Source organism: Pinus tabuliformis, chromosome 2_2 (assembly GCF_031772625.1).
Source record: "Pinus tabuliformis cultivar Carrire ecotype Pingquan chromosome 2_2, CPIR1, whole genome shotgun sequence".
Taxonomy (NCBI): domain Eukaryota; kingdom Viridiplantae; phylum Streptophyta; class Pinopsida; order Pinales; family Pinaceae; genus Pinus; species Pinus tabuliformis.
Window position 1 is genome coordinate 819,165,913 of NC_142300.1, and position 16,812 is coordinate 819,182,724.

At 36.8% G+C, this 16,812-nt stretch overlaps 1 protein-coding gene across 1 annotated transcript; it reads left to right on the forward strand.

The window, feature by feature from the left end:
• Nucleotides 1-1,052: 1,052 nt before the first annotated feature.
• On the forward strand, nucleotides 1,053-7,842 carry LOC149195486 (cytochrome P450 704C1-like). The gene is made up of 6 exons (XM_089405336.1): nucleotides 1,053-1,495; nucleotides 1,654-1,869; nucleotides 5,956-6,243; nucleotides 6,385-6,729; nucleotides 7,064-7,264; nucleotides 7,352-7,842. The coding sequence occupies exons 1-6, from the start codon at nucleotides 1,193-1,195 to the stop codon at nucleotides 7,538-7,540; spliced, it is 1,542 nt and encodes a 513-aa protein (XP_089261462.1). The 5' UTR covers nucleotides 1,053-1,192; the 3' UTR covers nucleotides 7,541-7,842.
• The last annotated feature ends 8,970 nt before the right edge of the window (nucleotides 7,843-16,812 follow it).

Consider the following 16,812-nt stretch of genomic DNA (forward strand, 5'->3'; position numbering starts at 1 on the left):
TTGAGCCTTAGGTGGTTTTGGCTGGAATTTAAAGCTGGCTTAGGAAGTTTTATATTGTATTAAACATGTTATTGTAAATATTTTTCTAATATTCTAATTTTACCCTTTTTTTCTTAGTTTTTGTTTTATATAGACCTATATTTTTCCAATTCTTTATAATATTGTACTTTAATTTCACTATATTTAAATATGGCAACATGTACTCGTTACTATGTAGTTTTGTTTTATTTAGCGTTGGTGACTCATTTCTTTCTGATAAATTAGTGGTTGTTTTGTTTTTTTTTTAAGGTTTAAGAAGAATTTAATTTTGTTGAATTAGTTTTGGATTGCATTTATATTGAGATTAGTTTTAATGTTAAAAAAACATTAATTTTTTATTGATTTATATGTGAAATGTAAAAAAGGTAATTTAATTATTATAAGATAAATGTTAAAAATTTAATTTTCATCAAATAATTTTAACAATAATGAAAACTAAAATTTAAAATTTATATTAAAAATAATCGTATTTTTTTATTTTTCAATTTAATTAAGAAATCATATTCATTAATATTAATTATATATATATATATATATATATATATATATATATTAAATTTTTGATAATAAATAAAAATAAAATTATAATTTAACAAAATGTAGTAATTTATTTTTCACAATGCAAAATATATAATAAGATAAATTTAATGATATCACTTCCTATAAAATTTAAACATCTTAAACTTTTTTTTTTTTTTTTTTTTTATGTTGAGGAAGGACCTTTTTACATCAATCTCAATTTTTTTACAACAATTTTCTCAATACACCATCAACCGCCTGCCTTCGGCAGGATTCGAACCTCGGTGGGGGGGCAACAGCCATCCCCCCTACCATTACACCATGCACCGCAGTGCAAACATCTTAAACTTTATGATACAGACAACTCTCATGTTTTTTCCATGTCAAAGTAGACACACTTCGGTAAGTCACTTTCAAGCCTGCTGGACCACTCATTCAAATCAGATATTCTGTAGCATGCGATTTTGACAGTAACCTACCGTTCAGCGCATGGAAGTTCCCCACATAGACTGTACCTCTTCCAAGCAAGTATGGCATGCAGAGGGTTACAATTCCTTGCACCAAAGTCTTTATTTTTTTCCTGAAGTAGCATAATCCAGACAATTCCCTGCACCCATTTCATTTCATCACATTCATGTCTGTCTTACCAGAAGAAACAATGGATTGGAGCGTAGAACATGCGACAGTATCAACAGCGCTGGCTTTGTTGGTGATACTATATTTCAAAATGAAATGGAGTGGTGACCTGTGCCATCCTGTGGCTGCAACCGTTGTTTCTCTCATCATCAATTTCAAACGCTTACATGACTATCTTTGTGATCATCACAGACGCTACAAAACTTACAGGATATCTTATCCTACTTTCAGCTACGTTTGTACCACAGATCCTGCAAATGTGGAGCACATTCTTAGATTTAATTTTGCAAACTACGTCAAGGTCAGCTTCTGTTACATGGAAGTGATTGCTTCAGATATATCTAGCCATAGTTTTATATGTGTGGTTGTTATTAATGTAATTTGAAAAATTCATAGGGAAAGTTCAACCATGGTTTTATATTTGTGGTTGTGATTAATGCAATTTTGAAAAATTCATAGGGAAAGTTCCTCCATGATATTATGGAAGACCTTCTCGGGGATGGCATTTTCACCGTTGATGGTGAGCAGTGGCGACAACAGCGAAAATTAGCTAGTTTTGAGTTCTCTACCAAAATGTTGAAGGACTCCAGCAGTGTTGCTTTCCGAGAGAATGTAGTGAAACTTTCCAAAAAATTTTTGGAAGCTTGTGGAGCAAAGCAAGCAGTAGAGATGCAGGCATGATAAATCCTTTACCTATTAGCTGATTTTCTCTGAAAATTTATAGTTAAAATTGCATTTTTTTTTTCATTTCTGTGTTAGGATCATGAAACCAAGAGAAATGGTAGTGTCTAAAGATGATGTTGCTTGGGATTTCGCTAGCCCGAAGGATCAATTAACATGGAGTTTTTTTAGCTTCAAATAGGTTACATTAGAGATGAATACCATGGGCAAAACCATGGGTTCTCATAAACCTGGAACTCAAAAATTTTCATTAACTTGACCCAGTCAAGTTTATCTAACAACCCTAACAATCCCCCCTTAAACATGACTGAAGAACTTTAACCTGGTTTCAATCATTCATCAACCATCTCAACTGAGATATCATATTCCCTACTCAAGCTAGGATACCAATACACCTACCACCATGGTACCTATCCAAGTGGTCCATTCCATAGCTTGACTATTCCATGCACCACTACACTACATGGATGCCTCATCAAAGTCTTAAGGTCTTACAAGTTACAACAATCCGTGCTCCTGCGCAATATGTATGCTTGAACAATAAGTCTTACAACTTCCTATGTATGGCAGGATTTCATTACTTGGACCAAAAACGCTTAGGGTGTTCACACACTAGTGTGACTCTTATCACCTCCATAAAACTTCAAGCCATAGACTCCATTTCTGTTTTTTCGTCCATACAACCACTCTCTTGCTACATCTCTAGCTTTGTTGATCCATATCTCGACCTAGTCTTTCAACATTATTTGCACTCACCATATCTGTGCAATCTCTCATTAATACAACTAAAATCAATTTAGTGGTCATCATTCTCCTTTGTCATGGCCACCATAGCCTTTTACTATAATGCACAATATTTTCCTAGCAGCTTCTCTAGGACCTCTAAAACCTAATTCACTGGTCCTGACACTTACTTTACCAGTCCATTCACGCTTCACTCTCAACTCCAAGCTCTAATCAACACACTACAACTTCAACCTGGTCCTGACACTTACTTTACAAGCCCATTCACGCTTCATTCTCAACTCCAGGCTCTAATCAACACACTACAACTTCAACCACAACTCTCATATTCACTAGGCTCTGATACCGGTTGTTAGGCTCACGAAATAGGAAGAAGTGGTGGCGTTTAAAGACACCATTGTTTTGGATCCCAGTGGCCCCAAAGGATAAATTAACAGGAAGTGTTTCCGCCTATAAATAGGATACATTATATGAATTCTATGGGCAAAACCATGGATTCCCATAAACGTGGAGCTTGAAAACCTTTGGTAACTTGATCAAGTCAAGTTTACGTAACTACCCTAACACTCGTGCATGCTGAAAATTTATATTTAAAATTGTATTTGTTATTTTCCCCTCTGGTGTATGGAGTGAGTTAATAAGTGGACAAACTCAATTTCTAGGGGTTTTTTTTTTTTTTTTTCCCTTTAGTAAATTAAAGTTCCACTGTAGATGTTTTGGTGATTTTGTTTTACAAGTTTTTGGTGATTTTGTCTTTTTTCAGTAATGTTAAGTTCCAGCCTTGAAATTTTGATGATTTAAATCATCTTAATATGAGTAAAAACCATAAGAAAAAAATTCAACTGAAAATAAGTTGTATTGTCTACTTATTAACTTACTCTCTCTCACACACATATTTCTGGTCTACAAAGTGTTAAAAATGAGGAAATAGTATTGTATCAACACCTTGCAGTTTTATATCAATTTTGGTTGTATGAAGTGTTCAAAGTGAGTAAGCTAGTACCTTACCACCACCTTGTGGTTTTCCAAAGTGATGGCGGTATTCATTGCCAACCACAATAGCATCTAGGAGACCTCAATAACAGCGAGTAAATTTGTAGGCTTTGGTGAGAATGGATTCTATGACCACTTTGAGAATTACACCATAGTGGAAAGGGTTGAACCAACCAAGCTATCCATAGGGCTTATATATAGCCTCGAGATCCCCTCATCTTCCAAATATTGGCCCCATATAGCCTCGAGATCCCTTCATCTTCCAAATATTTAGATGGGGTAATTCAACCATCAACCACAATCATTATTGGTAACTCCAATGGACTTAATTAGATTTGAACTTGTGACATAAGACTTCTGCATCAACAATATACTTGGGTAAATGACAATTAATTGTGCTAATATTCAGAGATTAGAACAATTCACTACCATTCACCTTATTTATGTATATTGCTAATACGGATGACACATAAAAATCTTAGGTCACGAGTTCAAATCTAATGAGTCCATTGGAATTTACAATGGAGATAATGGCTGATGCTTGAATTATCCCATCGTGGTACGTGATATACAGAAGAGATATATAGAAGATGATAGGATCCAAGACTTTTCTTTAAACCATATATATAAAAGTTTGAAGTTATGGTTTCAAAACGTATTGCCAAAGGGGTAGCCACGGACTCTTGTGTTAATGTTTGCCTCCTGAAATTCCAAGAAACAAGGGGAAGTGCCCTTTGAGAAAACAAGTACTCATATCGTCCCTAAGGACCCTCTTGGGCGGTTGTTATCCATGTGATGGATTACAAGCTATTGCTAGAGATCATGTCCCTCAGATGGGATCTCTTTTCACATTAATCCCTCTGTATGTCTCTAAATTGACAGCGATAAATGCCAGTAGGGTCTTTTACTAAAATCAACAATGGATGCAATCTGCAAACTGGGCTTTGGGTTGGAGATTAACAGCTTATCAAATACCAACTCTCGAGCAGAGACATCTTTTGCAAAGGCTTTTGATACTACAAATCCTATGCTTTTGTGGCGTTATGTTGATCTTGCATCGAAATTAAAACGACACTTCAATATTGTGTCAGAAGTCGCCATGAAAGAAAGCATCAAAACAGTGGAAAATTTTGTCAAGGTATTCAGAAGAGGAGAGGGGGGATTTTCATCCAGAATAACTATGTAAGAGAGTGCTCACACCAGTCTTAGTCTTGGTTTGGAACTTATGTCAGACGTTAATCGTTCTTTTCACATTTTCTCGGACTAGTTAATTGCTGGTACTCGATAACTTGTTTCTGTGTCACTGGCTTCAAATATTTTTACAGGTAAAGCTAGACATACTGTCTCGCTTTCTTGCATTAAGTGAGAAATACCTAGAGAATTACTCGGACAAGTATCTCCGAGATATTATTTTTGAATTTCATGATAGCTGGCCGGCACATATTGCAGTTACCCTTTGTTGGTTTTTCATTTTCTTTGCAATAATCCTGATGTTGAAGGAAAAATTCTGCAAGAAATCCGTGACCTGGTCAAGGAGAATGAATATAATGTCAATTGAAGAATCTATAATTATGTTTTCTCAAAGTCTGACGCACACAGTATTGGATAACATGCACTATCTTCAAGCTGCTTTATCAGAAGCTTTGCGCTTACACCCAGCTGTTCCTGTGTAAAACGCGTATATTTCTAAGGTCATTTAGGTATCACAAACATTCTTTTGACTGATCATTGTCCAGGAAGCTAGTACCTTACCAGCACCCTATGGCTTTCTGGAGGGATGGCTGTATTCACTGCCAGCCAAAATAGTAGCTAGTAAACCTGTAGGCCTCAGTGAGAATGGATTCCATGACTTCCTGGATAATTAAAAATAGTTGATGGTTAAGCTACTCTCCATTTAGATATTCAGAAAGTGAGAATGGATTCCATGACTTCCTGGATAATTAAAAATAGTTGATGGTTGAGCTACTCTCCATTTAGATATTCAGAAAGGATCTCTGAGGCCTCAAAGTTCAAACTATATATATGAAATTGCAGTTTCAAGACTTACTAACAAGTTACCAATGACTTTTATGTTAATGGACCAATGGCTGCCTCTTGAAATTCCAAGGAAGAAGGCGATGTGCCCTGTGAGAAAACGATTACTCATATTAGCCCCTAGGGCCCTTTTGGGATTGCAGTTGATATCCATGTGATGGATTACAAGCTATTGCTAGAGGGCATCCCTAAGATGGGAGTTCTTTTCACAGTAATTTCTCTCTGTATTTCTTTATATATCCTTGTGTGAATACTCTGGCAAAATAGTATGGGGCAGAATCACAATTTGACAGGGATAAATGGCAATAGGGTCTTTTACTGAAATCAACAATGGATGCAATCTGCAAACTGGGCTTTGGGGTGGAAATCAACAGCTTCTCAAAGGCCAACTCTGGAGCAGAGGCATCTTTTGCAGAGGCTTTTGATACTGCAAATGCTATGCTTTTGTGGCGTTTTGTTGATCCTTCTTGGAAATTAAAACGATACTTCAATATTGGTTCAGAAGTCACCATGAAGGAAAGCATCAAAACAGTGGATGATTTTGTCTACAAGGTCATTCAGAAGAGAAGAAAGGAGATTTCCGTCCAAAATAACTATGTAAGAGAATCCTCACACCTGTCTTAGTAACTTATGCCACAAGCAGACTATCTAATTGTTCTTTTCACATTTTCTCTGACTAGTTTATTGCTGGAACTCATGACCTTTTTTCTTTGTCACTGGGTTCAAATATTTTTACAGGTAAAACCAGATATATTGTCTCGCTTTATTGCATTGAGTGAGAAACACCCTGAGAATTGCTCGGACAAGTATCTCCGAGATATTATTCTGAATTTCATGATAGCTGGCCGGGACACAACAGCAGTTACCCTTTGTTGGTTTTTTCATTTGCTTTGCAAAAATCCAGATGTTGAAGGAAAAATTCTGCAAGAAATTTGTGGCCTGGTCAAGGAAAATGAATGTATGTCAATTGAAGAATCCATAAGTATGTTTTCTCAAAGTCTGACGCAATCAGTATTGGATAACATGCACTATCTTCAGGCAGCTTTATCAGAAGCCTTGCGCCTACACCCAGCTGCTCCTGTGGTAAGACGCGTATTAAAGTTCGGTCATTTGGGTATATCTCCAACATTCTTTTGACTGATCATTGTCCATCAATAATTGTGTCTTGATATATGGCGTAATATTAGATTCATATTTTCATTGCATTTGTGGGTTTGCCCAAACCAATTTCTTTTATGACTTCAAAAGTATGGATAAGTTCATTTGATTTTTGGATTCCTATGCTTAAATTAGAAGTGCAGAAATGGTTGTACCTTTTGAACAGAATACCTCCTATATTCATCATCGTTCTCCATTTAATATTGATTTAAAGATTAAAGAGTATGCCCATCATAAATTGACAAAACACAATTTGCAGAATGGAAAATATGTAGTTTCTGATGACATCCTTCCCGATGGATTCAAAGTCAAGAAAGGTGATATAATCAATTATGTCCCTTACTCAATGGGAAGAATGACATACCTCTGGGGCAGTGATGCAGAGGAGTTTAGGCCAGAGAGGTGGCTTCAGAATGGAGTTTTTACGCCTCAATCACCATTCAAATTCACTGCATTTCAGGTAAGTCTCCTAACCCTGATAGTTAATCTTTTCAAAAGTACCTAAGGTAATGCCTTGAAATCGATAAGGTGTGTGCTTGACTTACAGGCTGGACCTCGCATTTGTCTGGGCAAGGACTTTGCATACATGCAAATGAAGATTTTTGCTGCTGTGCTTGTACGTTTCTTCAAATTTGAAGCTGTTGAAGGTAAGGAAGTGAAATATCGTCCCTCACCGACACTCCATATGACTGCAGATGGATTAAATCTTCGTGTCAAGCCTAGATTAGATTGCTGATCACAGTTTTACTTCACAATAAGGTACAGCAATACACAGAAAGCTTTTATCCGTTGTACATAAGTATTTTAAGATATTCTGATTTTGTCTAGTTGACGGCATCTGTTATGTTGAGTCATACCACAATATCAAAACCCCCTTGGGTGATGAAAACATTGTTTGAATAGAAAATGTTAAAGGAGCCAGACCAGTAGAACACACTAGGCACAGAACGGTGCTTCACAATAAAAGTTATATCGTCTTATGTATTCATAGGTGCCGATCTGTGGCATCAATTCCCTGTTTTTCTAATAAGAACTTTATCTTATTCTTTTGAATAAATGTTTAATAAAATAATAAAGAATTACTGGAATGAGGAATCCATTATTAGCCATATTGTATTTACCGAAATGGCAATTTTGTTAAAAGTGCTTGGATGATTTTGGTAGTGAGGTCTTTCCTGTGACCTGTTTTGGTCTACCCTAGTGGTAACTTCCAAATGGCTTTTTTTAATTTTTCATGTAAAATGCCCATAATTTACTGTTTATATAGATAATTTACTGTTTATATAGATAGTCAAAGGAAGCATTCTATTGAAAAAAAGAGAAGAATTAAAAGATATGTGGGAGTGACTCTTTCCTATCAGACTATTTTAGTTATCTGTATTACATGATATATGTAATTTTCAAAAATTGTAACTAGTCAGCATGAAGACGATGGCTTTGGGCCTGTACAGAACTCGCATATCAATATTAGAATCACATACAACGTTATTGAAAGTTCTGTTTTTTTCCAAATGAATTATTCCATTTAAATTTATTTTCTTGCAGTATTGTTGTTACTGGGATTTTTAAATTTTTGATTTTTAAAGTGCCCAATCCCTATCCTCAAGAATGGGATACCAATATTATTTCTTAACCGATTTCTATTCCAACGAGTTGTGTTTTTCTTATGCAGATGAAGAGTAGTCCTCGAAGCAGCAGTATTTTCCTACCACAAATACAATCTTATAAATTGAAACCTTAAAATACGGTAGCAGAGATAGAAATATATAGCTAGAAACTGGCAGAAATATTTGCTTAGAATCCTTAGTTTAAAATTCAGGAAACCATAAGCAGTACTATCATGTCTTGTTGTAAATTTCAAATACAGATGTTTCAACAGAGAGAGATACTTTTCCTCGTAGAAGGGACCAATTGCAGAGGGACAATTTTTCCTCGAGCTATATGAATTTAAAAGACTCCACCATCGAGTTGAGGGTCGGGATGTGACAATGGAAAACTCTCTCAACAACAACAATAACAGTAAGGCGAACAACTCTAGTTAGATCAGCACAGAATATGGCAATGCTGCCAAACAACCGATGTTGATGTTTGTAGCTCCGACAGGAACTTGTGCACAGGTTTTGTGTCAAATGTGTGGGAAGTCGTTTGAGTCCTTTCTATTTGTAATTCACTTTATTAGATGGAAGAGACGAAGAGACTTTAATTTTAAGTTACGAAAAGTCTAATAAAGTGTAATTTAATAGCAGTAGTGATTTAGATAAATCTCCACTTTTGATTATTGAGATTGAGATTAAATCTCTATCGTTGATCTTAATGACAGGTTAAAATTGTGGTTAAAATTGTGGAGACTTAGAATAGTAATCAACTCAAAATTATAAAGACAGAGCAAGATAGAAGAAAAAGTGGCACAGTAACTTAGTTGCAAAGAGAAAAAAGAATTCACTCAAGGTGCACGCTGACAAGTAGTGGGAAACAAAGCAGTAAAGCGAAATCGACTTCAGCCAGATTTGTGAACGCCATACAATTTCAAGGAATAAGGATGCCATATGATCTAGTCGTAGAAGGAGAAGTTCAACCTAGCAAAGGGCCATATGATCTCAATCGATTTTTAGAGTGTAGGTCGAGTGCTTTTTAGTGATCATACATGGCCGTACAGCGGCTAGGGATTTGGTGTTGATTTTCTTTTTTTTGGTGGGAAGAGTTTTCTCAGTTGAGGAACTCTTAAGATTTTTAAAATATGTGTGGAAAAACTTGTTATCAGTTTTTTTGGAAAATCAACTTTTCAGACTAGCTTAGTGAGGCCATCATCAGGGCAATGTGATCTGCATTTTGCTTCATGCTTTCACGCTCTCTCTTCGATGATGGACTCACTAAGCTAGTCGGAAGCTTTCACGCTCTCTCTTCGATGATGGACTCACTAAGCTAGTCCGAAACGTTGGTTTTCCAAAAAACTAATAACAGGTTTTCCCACAGATATTTTAAAATTCTACCAACCTATATGGACTCTCTCTTTAAAACCCTTCTAGGTTTCGAAAAAAATAATGAAAAATTGATTTGAAAGGCAGTGCAATTTTTTTTTGTGTATTTTTGTTTTTGCTGATATATTTTTGGTAATCCTGGACTAATCGCCATTCTAGGATCCACTCTGGGACCACTAAAAAAGGTAATGATAATTGGTAGGAAGTTTACTAATGCCTGCAGTTTTTGGTGCAACGGAATACCTCAACATGATATCAGAGCCTTGGCCCAGGTTTGATTCCCTGATTTGAGTTTGAAAGAGGTGTTGGATTTTCACACTGGTCTCACTGGGAATCATTCACGTGGTCTCATTGGGAATCATTCACATGGACTAACTACCACTCTGGGATCCACCCTGACACCACTAAAAATGTAATGATAATTGGTAGGAAGTTTAGTAATGCCTGCAGTTTTTGATGTAATGGAAAATCTAACAATTTTCCAGCCATTATGTGATTAATTTATAGTCTGAATTTTTCTATTTAATTTAAAAATTCTGTAAGTTTTATTTCCTGAGATCATTTTCTGTTTAAATTAAAAATTCAGTAAAAGTTTTATTTCCTGAGATCATTTTCTGTTTAATTTAAAAATTCAATAAAAGTTTTATTTCCTGAGATCATAAGGTAGTTATTCACCTCGGGTCTGGATAGATATTTTTTGACATTGTATTCAGAGCTTGGTTTTGTTAGCACAAATTTCTACACAGCTTACAAATAGGAAGATCTTTAAAATTACTGGTAAAAATTAGTGTAACATATAGAAAAATATGCCTTAAGTGTCACTAACAAATCTCCCTCTTCATTGAATGCCAAGAGGGTGTGTCTAGTCTTAGTACTTGTTGTTTTGACCTATAAATCTGCAACATAACATGAGAAAAACAACAAAATAATAGTTAGTGGCCAAACATGTTTGTAAAATTCTTAGAGTATGGAATAATTTCTAGCAAATCAGCGTTTTGTATGGAAAACATAGATAGAAAGCGTAATTACGGCAGATTTTACAAAAAGAAATAGCTTAAAAACTTGTATCAAATTGCAAAAGATACCATTGAGACATCAAAGAAACCCGGAGAAATGGAGTGGATCAAACTGAGCTTTATTCCCCAAGGATCAAGAGGCTGGCTGCACCAAGACGACTATTAGAGAATTGAAGACAATGATATTTAGACACAAGTAATATCTAGAAGAGGGAAGAAAGAAAGAATATCGAGACAGGAAAGTACTATTGCTACTTGCTCAAGACAATTCAAATTGTATGCTTGGTTTCCCCTATATTTATAATGTTTTTTCCCTCCCATTTTCTCAATTCATACGAATGAGAAGAGGACGTTGAATTATCCATAATTGGCTATTAGTGCACATGGTTGAGTCAACTGAGCTCAAATTATAGATGAAAATCTGGTTGTGACCCTTGTTTGAGTTTAACTGAAGTAGAGTAGTGAGATAAAAATATCCTTGTGTTAGAGCCTAAATTTGCCTCAGGCTGAAAAGACAAGATTCTAGGTCCACATCAAACCAAGCGATGGGCTCGAGATGACTGAAATGAAAGCTAATTTTAGGCTAGGTATGAAGTACAAGGGTTTGATTTGAGTTTTTGGGGGTTTTGCGCTGGAAATAGGGAAAGACGAATTGGGCTCGAGGATGAGGCCCAGTTTCTGCAGAGTTCTTATTGGGGCAAGGAAGGCAATCATTTTGATGCTTTAAAGTGAGTGAATGGATAGATCAGACTGGTGAGGAGCTAAGGAGAGCAAGAGAGTCTCAAGAATTCTCCTTAAACAGATGAAAACATGGAAATTTAAACAAATTCAAAGGCAGAGCATAACAGTTAATGGATTCTACCTTAATCACTCATTTGTTCAAATTCAGAAGAAGAGAAAGGAAATGATACACATAACACTAATGAACTTACAATTACTTAGAGAAGAACACCATCAAAAACATAAAGCCACATGGATCCCAAACAGTGCTGCAAAACCCTGGTCTTTCCTTAGCCAAAAATGCAGAGATATAATGTACAATAGAGTGTCAAGCAATCCCAAGTGTCCAACCTTGAAAATGACTTAGGAATTACATGATATAGACTAGCCCAACCCATTCCCTTGCCTCAAGGGGTCGAGCTCATCATTCTAGGCGCTGTTTCAACCAATTCTAAACAAAGCACTAAAATCTAGGCAATCAAAACAACTTCCCTCTATAAGGTAGAAAACTGATTCATTCATTAAATTTTCACTTTTTAGTGAATGAATCCTCTAGAACAAGTAAATAAGTGCCAAAATTATATCATGTTTATTCAATTACATCAAGATAGATCAAAAATTATATCAAAAAGCAAAACTAGTCAAACTTGCCGAATTTCTGAGCTGGAAGGTGAAAAATTGAGCAAAAATCCTCTATGTGCCGCGCCAAATCCTCTATGTGTTGTGCCAATTTGAGGCTGAGTTTGAGGCACTTCCTGAAGTCCAAATTGAGCCCAAGATATCTCATTGGAAAGCCCTGCCTGTCTACTTTCCAACCCAAGTGGAATTTTTCAATTTGGATGTCATTTGCCCCTCCAAAACTGCAATCTCCCAGGACTGCTTCCTGTGTGTCAAAATAGGGGCAGAGAGGTCATTTTGTGAGTGTTTTTGACCTCCTGAGGACTCAAAACTTGCCCAAAATTTTTGGCCATGCACTAGTAACCATGATTTTTCATGAAAAATCTAGAAATGTAAACTTTTTTCAATTTGGAGCTCCCTAGCAAAAGCGCGCACCACGTGGCGCGGCGCATAGGGAGGAAAACCCTGTGTTAAGAATTTCTGTGCGTAGCGCCTTTTTGCAGACCAGTTTTTAGGGCCTTCTTGATGTCCAAATTGGGTGGAGGATAGCGCGTTGGAAAGGTATTTGAGTCTACTTTCCAACCCAACTGGAATTTTTCAATTTGGAGTTCATTTACCTTATCAAAAGTCAAATCTCCCAAGACTGGTCAAAATGTGCCAAATGAGGCTGCCTCAAGGCAGAATGCTGTTGCAGTCAACTTTTGAAGGTGTTCCTCAACTCAAAATTGAGCTCATGATAGCTCCTTGGAAAGCGATTTATGTCTAGTTATCCTTTGACTCATCAAGCAAGTTATTTGGCCAACCAAGCTAGGAGAAAACGTGATTTTCCCAAGGTCACTTCAGAGGTGCATCAATTCTCCCGAGGCGATTGTATTTTTGACTTTTATCTAAAACCATGACACCTGTATAAAAAGTGAAGGATTTTTTTCTTCCTTGGCCTGTTGTGGACAAAAACCTCTCTCAGTTTTCCTAAATTCATCTTTGATTGCTCAGGAACATCATTTGAGTAAAACCTACCCCTATGTGTGGAACAGGGGATTTGTTGAAATGAAGCGAAATGAAGGGGATAGGGAGCTTCTAAATTCTTGAGGAAATTTTTAGAAGTAGGGAGGGATGTTAGGACATAGGGGAAAGTGGATTTCAAAGATTAAGTGAGGGGAAGTGGTCCAAAAGGGCAAAACACAGGCCTAGCCTAGAAAATTGCCAAGTTGTAGCAAGAAACTCGGGTTTGTGCAAAAATGAAGAATTTGGGGGATCTCAGTGATGGGAAGTGTTTCATAAGGTACATTAAGGATAGGGGAAGGTGTATGAACATCAGGATATAAGTTTTGCTGATGATTTGACAATCCAAGAGAAATTGCCTTCAAAACCCTAGGAGAGGAAATGACCTTACCTAGGCGCAATTGAAGCATGAACAAGGCATAAAATGACCTAGTGAAACTTGGCATGATGATGACAACCCTCTGAATGATGGTACACTCCGCCGAATGGTGACATGAAGCTCTTGGGACAGCCATTAGGGTTTGGGAATTTTTAACTAGGGTTTGGGATAATTAGGACTAGGGATTTGGGAAAATGGGAATTGGGGATAGGTATGACTAAATATGGGAGTTAGGAAATGGGTGATAAGCTGAAAAAATAAATGGAGGAATGAAAAGTGAAGGAGTGGTAGAAGGCAGCAAAATGACAAGTACAAAACCCCCTAGGCACTAGCTTTTGAGAGATTGCAAAATGTTAGGGTTTAGATTTTCTTTTACACAACCATCATAAAATTTAAGAAAAACCCCTTCACTAGCAAGGAAAAGAGCTTAGCTTACTTGCACATTAGAAGGTTTGAGCAATTTTGGCAATTTGAGGAAGTTTTGACAGTTTTGGGACCCTCTGGCTGTATGCGCCGCGCAGCTCGCCCAATGCGCCGCGCCCCACCTATGCGCCGCGCCTGTGTAAAAATGCACTGTATGGTCACGCCCAGTGCGCCGCGCCTCTTGCTCAGTGCGCCGCGCCTACAACTTGCAGCGATTTTTTGCCCAAGATTCTCACTTGCTCACCAAATTTGCTCAATCTTGTTTCTCCTTTGCTAATGAGCTTATGGCATGAAGGAATAGCTTATAGACCAAGAGCTTTTGAAATCTTGGCTCATGAAACCCACTTTTGTAATGTTGCAGATTTTGGCACTTTCACATAACTCCGTTTTTGCTTCCACTTTGATTTTTGGCTGAATGATGAAACTTTGTCTATTTTTGCAGGGATGATTGGCATGTAATTTCGGAAAAGGATGACCAGGGTTGTGCCTGAAGCACCCCATGATTGAAAAACTTTAAAAATTAGATATTTATTACAAACCATAAATTTGATGACTTCTTCTTCAAAACAGAGTTTTGAAGAAGAATCATGATCAAACATATTGACGATGCAATTTTGTAATGAAAACTGATTTTGAACCTCCCTCATGTGCCTATGGACATTATTAGACTTTTTGAAGACGAAACCCTAGACCTAATGACTGACATGACTCTTGGGTGACCAAAATACTATCCATAATGACTATAAAATTGATTTTGATGAACTTTGATAATCAGACATGAACCAACAGGTACATGACATGAGGGAGTATGGAGACAAGACCCTTCCGTCAGAAGATCAATGCTCCTAATGGAATGCAGATGATCGAGATGAATGAGACACCTAAAATGAAATGCAACAAAAGAGGTTTTGATCTCTGACGGAGGGCTGAACAGACCGACTCTAACACCTTGAACACAATTTTAGCTATTTCGACTTGGGTAAAAAGCGTTTTGGAGTATTTCATTTAAGTTCCACTATGATAAAAATATCTTCCAAGTAATTTTAGCGAAGGTCAATTTGGCTATTATTATCTCCAAGCAATTTCAGTTAAGGTATTTTCCTCAATCAAATTTTAGTAAATTCGACTTAGGACTAATTTTAAAAATTCGAGCTATTGAGTGATATACATGCTTTTTTTGTATGAGGAAAGGGTGGAGGGAAACAAGGAGGGAGAATAGGAAGGGGAAAGACTGAGGTGAGGGAAGGGAAAATAGGATTGCGATAGGAGGGAAAGGAGGAAACCAAAATGCAGGAGAGAGAAAAATATGGTGGAGGAAAATAAATTGCCTTTATTGCCATGTCACACCCATGAACTTTGTTATATCACTGATGACTCATCTATAATTTCGCCAATTGTCCAATTCATGAGCAGCCATGTGTAACATCAAAACTGCCACATCACCCTGTTATAAGTAGACATGCCAAAAATAGTAGCCACCCTCAAAAAGAGGAAAAAATAGAAATTGTCCAGAACAAATAAGGGGACCCTACCATATATACAATGCCTAAAAATAAGCACAACTGAAAATAGAAATCTAGTTGCATATCCACAATATTATACTCATTAGACTCAAAATTTGATAGGGAACCCAAATTTGTTGTCTGCCATGCCAATACTACTGAAAATAAAAATGCCGCAGACTTTGATGAAACCATTCTCATCGAATTTAGAACGCAATGGGGACTCCAAATATGTAATCAAACCTGACATGCAACTAATGCTAAAAATGGAAGTGTTCATAATCTTATGAAACCATACTCTTTGGATTCATCTTTTAGTAAGGAATTGAAATCCATGATATAAGATGGCATGCAACCACTACTAAAAACAAAAAGTGCAAACATAGCACCCATAAGTAGCTCATTGGACTTAGAATCTCACAAGGATTTTAAATATACCATTATCCTTGACATGCAAGTCTCTAGACCAAATCTACTAAAAATAATAAGTACCATGCATGCCAGCCAGAGAAGCCTTATTGGAATCTTGCGTTCATAAAGATTTTGAATATGTAATCAATACCACCATAAAATCCTTAGAATTATGTCTCCTATAAAGTAGGGGACATGCTAAAAACAACAATTTTCTCCAATCTATTCAAAAGATGTGTTTGAATCCATCCTACAACTAGTGTCATTGGGAATTGTTATCACTCAGATTGTACAGGCACTGCGACAACGACTCGGGGATTGGGTTCACTCTGATCCTTGCCCACTCCGTTCTAGCTATCTCCCAACAACAGGCTATGGGGGGTAGTTCCTATGGAAATGTGAAGTTGAAAGACAAGTTTGCAACCAACAACTCCGAGAGACACGATTGAGTGGCATAGCTACTTCGTTAATTTTAGCAAGACTTAAAGATTATATTGAATTGAATTGTGAGACCAGTGCCTTATGGAGTTAACTTCTTGCTTATTACCAATTAAATGCCAAGTATCTGGATGGAAAATCGATACTTGGATGCTTCACTAACCTATATGCTATGCAAATCCTAAGACCTAGGTGTGATGCAAGAATCTTGGTTACTTTTAGCTATATGTCTATTCTAGGTTTAACCTTCCTCTTAACTATTTTGGAATTAGTCTCTAAAGTAGGTTGTGGGATGGAAGCCAATGAAAAACAAACAAAATCTTGATTAACGATACCTCCCACTGTGTTCCAACCATCTGATGCCTCCGGTGCTGTAGAGATTGTGGCTCTGACAACTGCAAGGTCATTGTGTTAACCACTAAAGAGGGTCTAAGTTCCTCGAGTTAAATTGAGAAAGGGGGACTTAAATATCTATCAACCTGTTAGGACCCTATACTACTAGTGTAACCCCTTATTGTTAT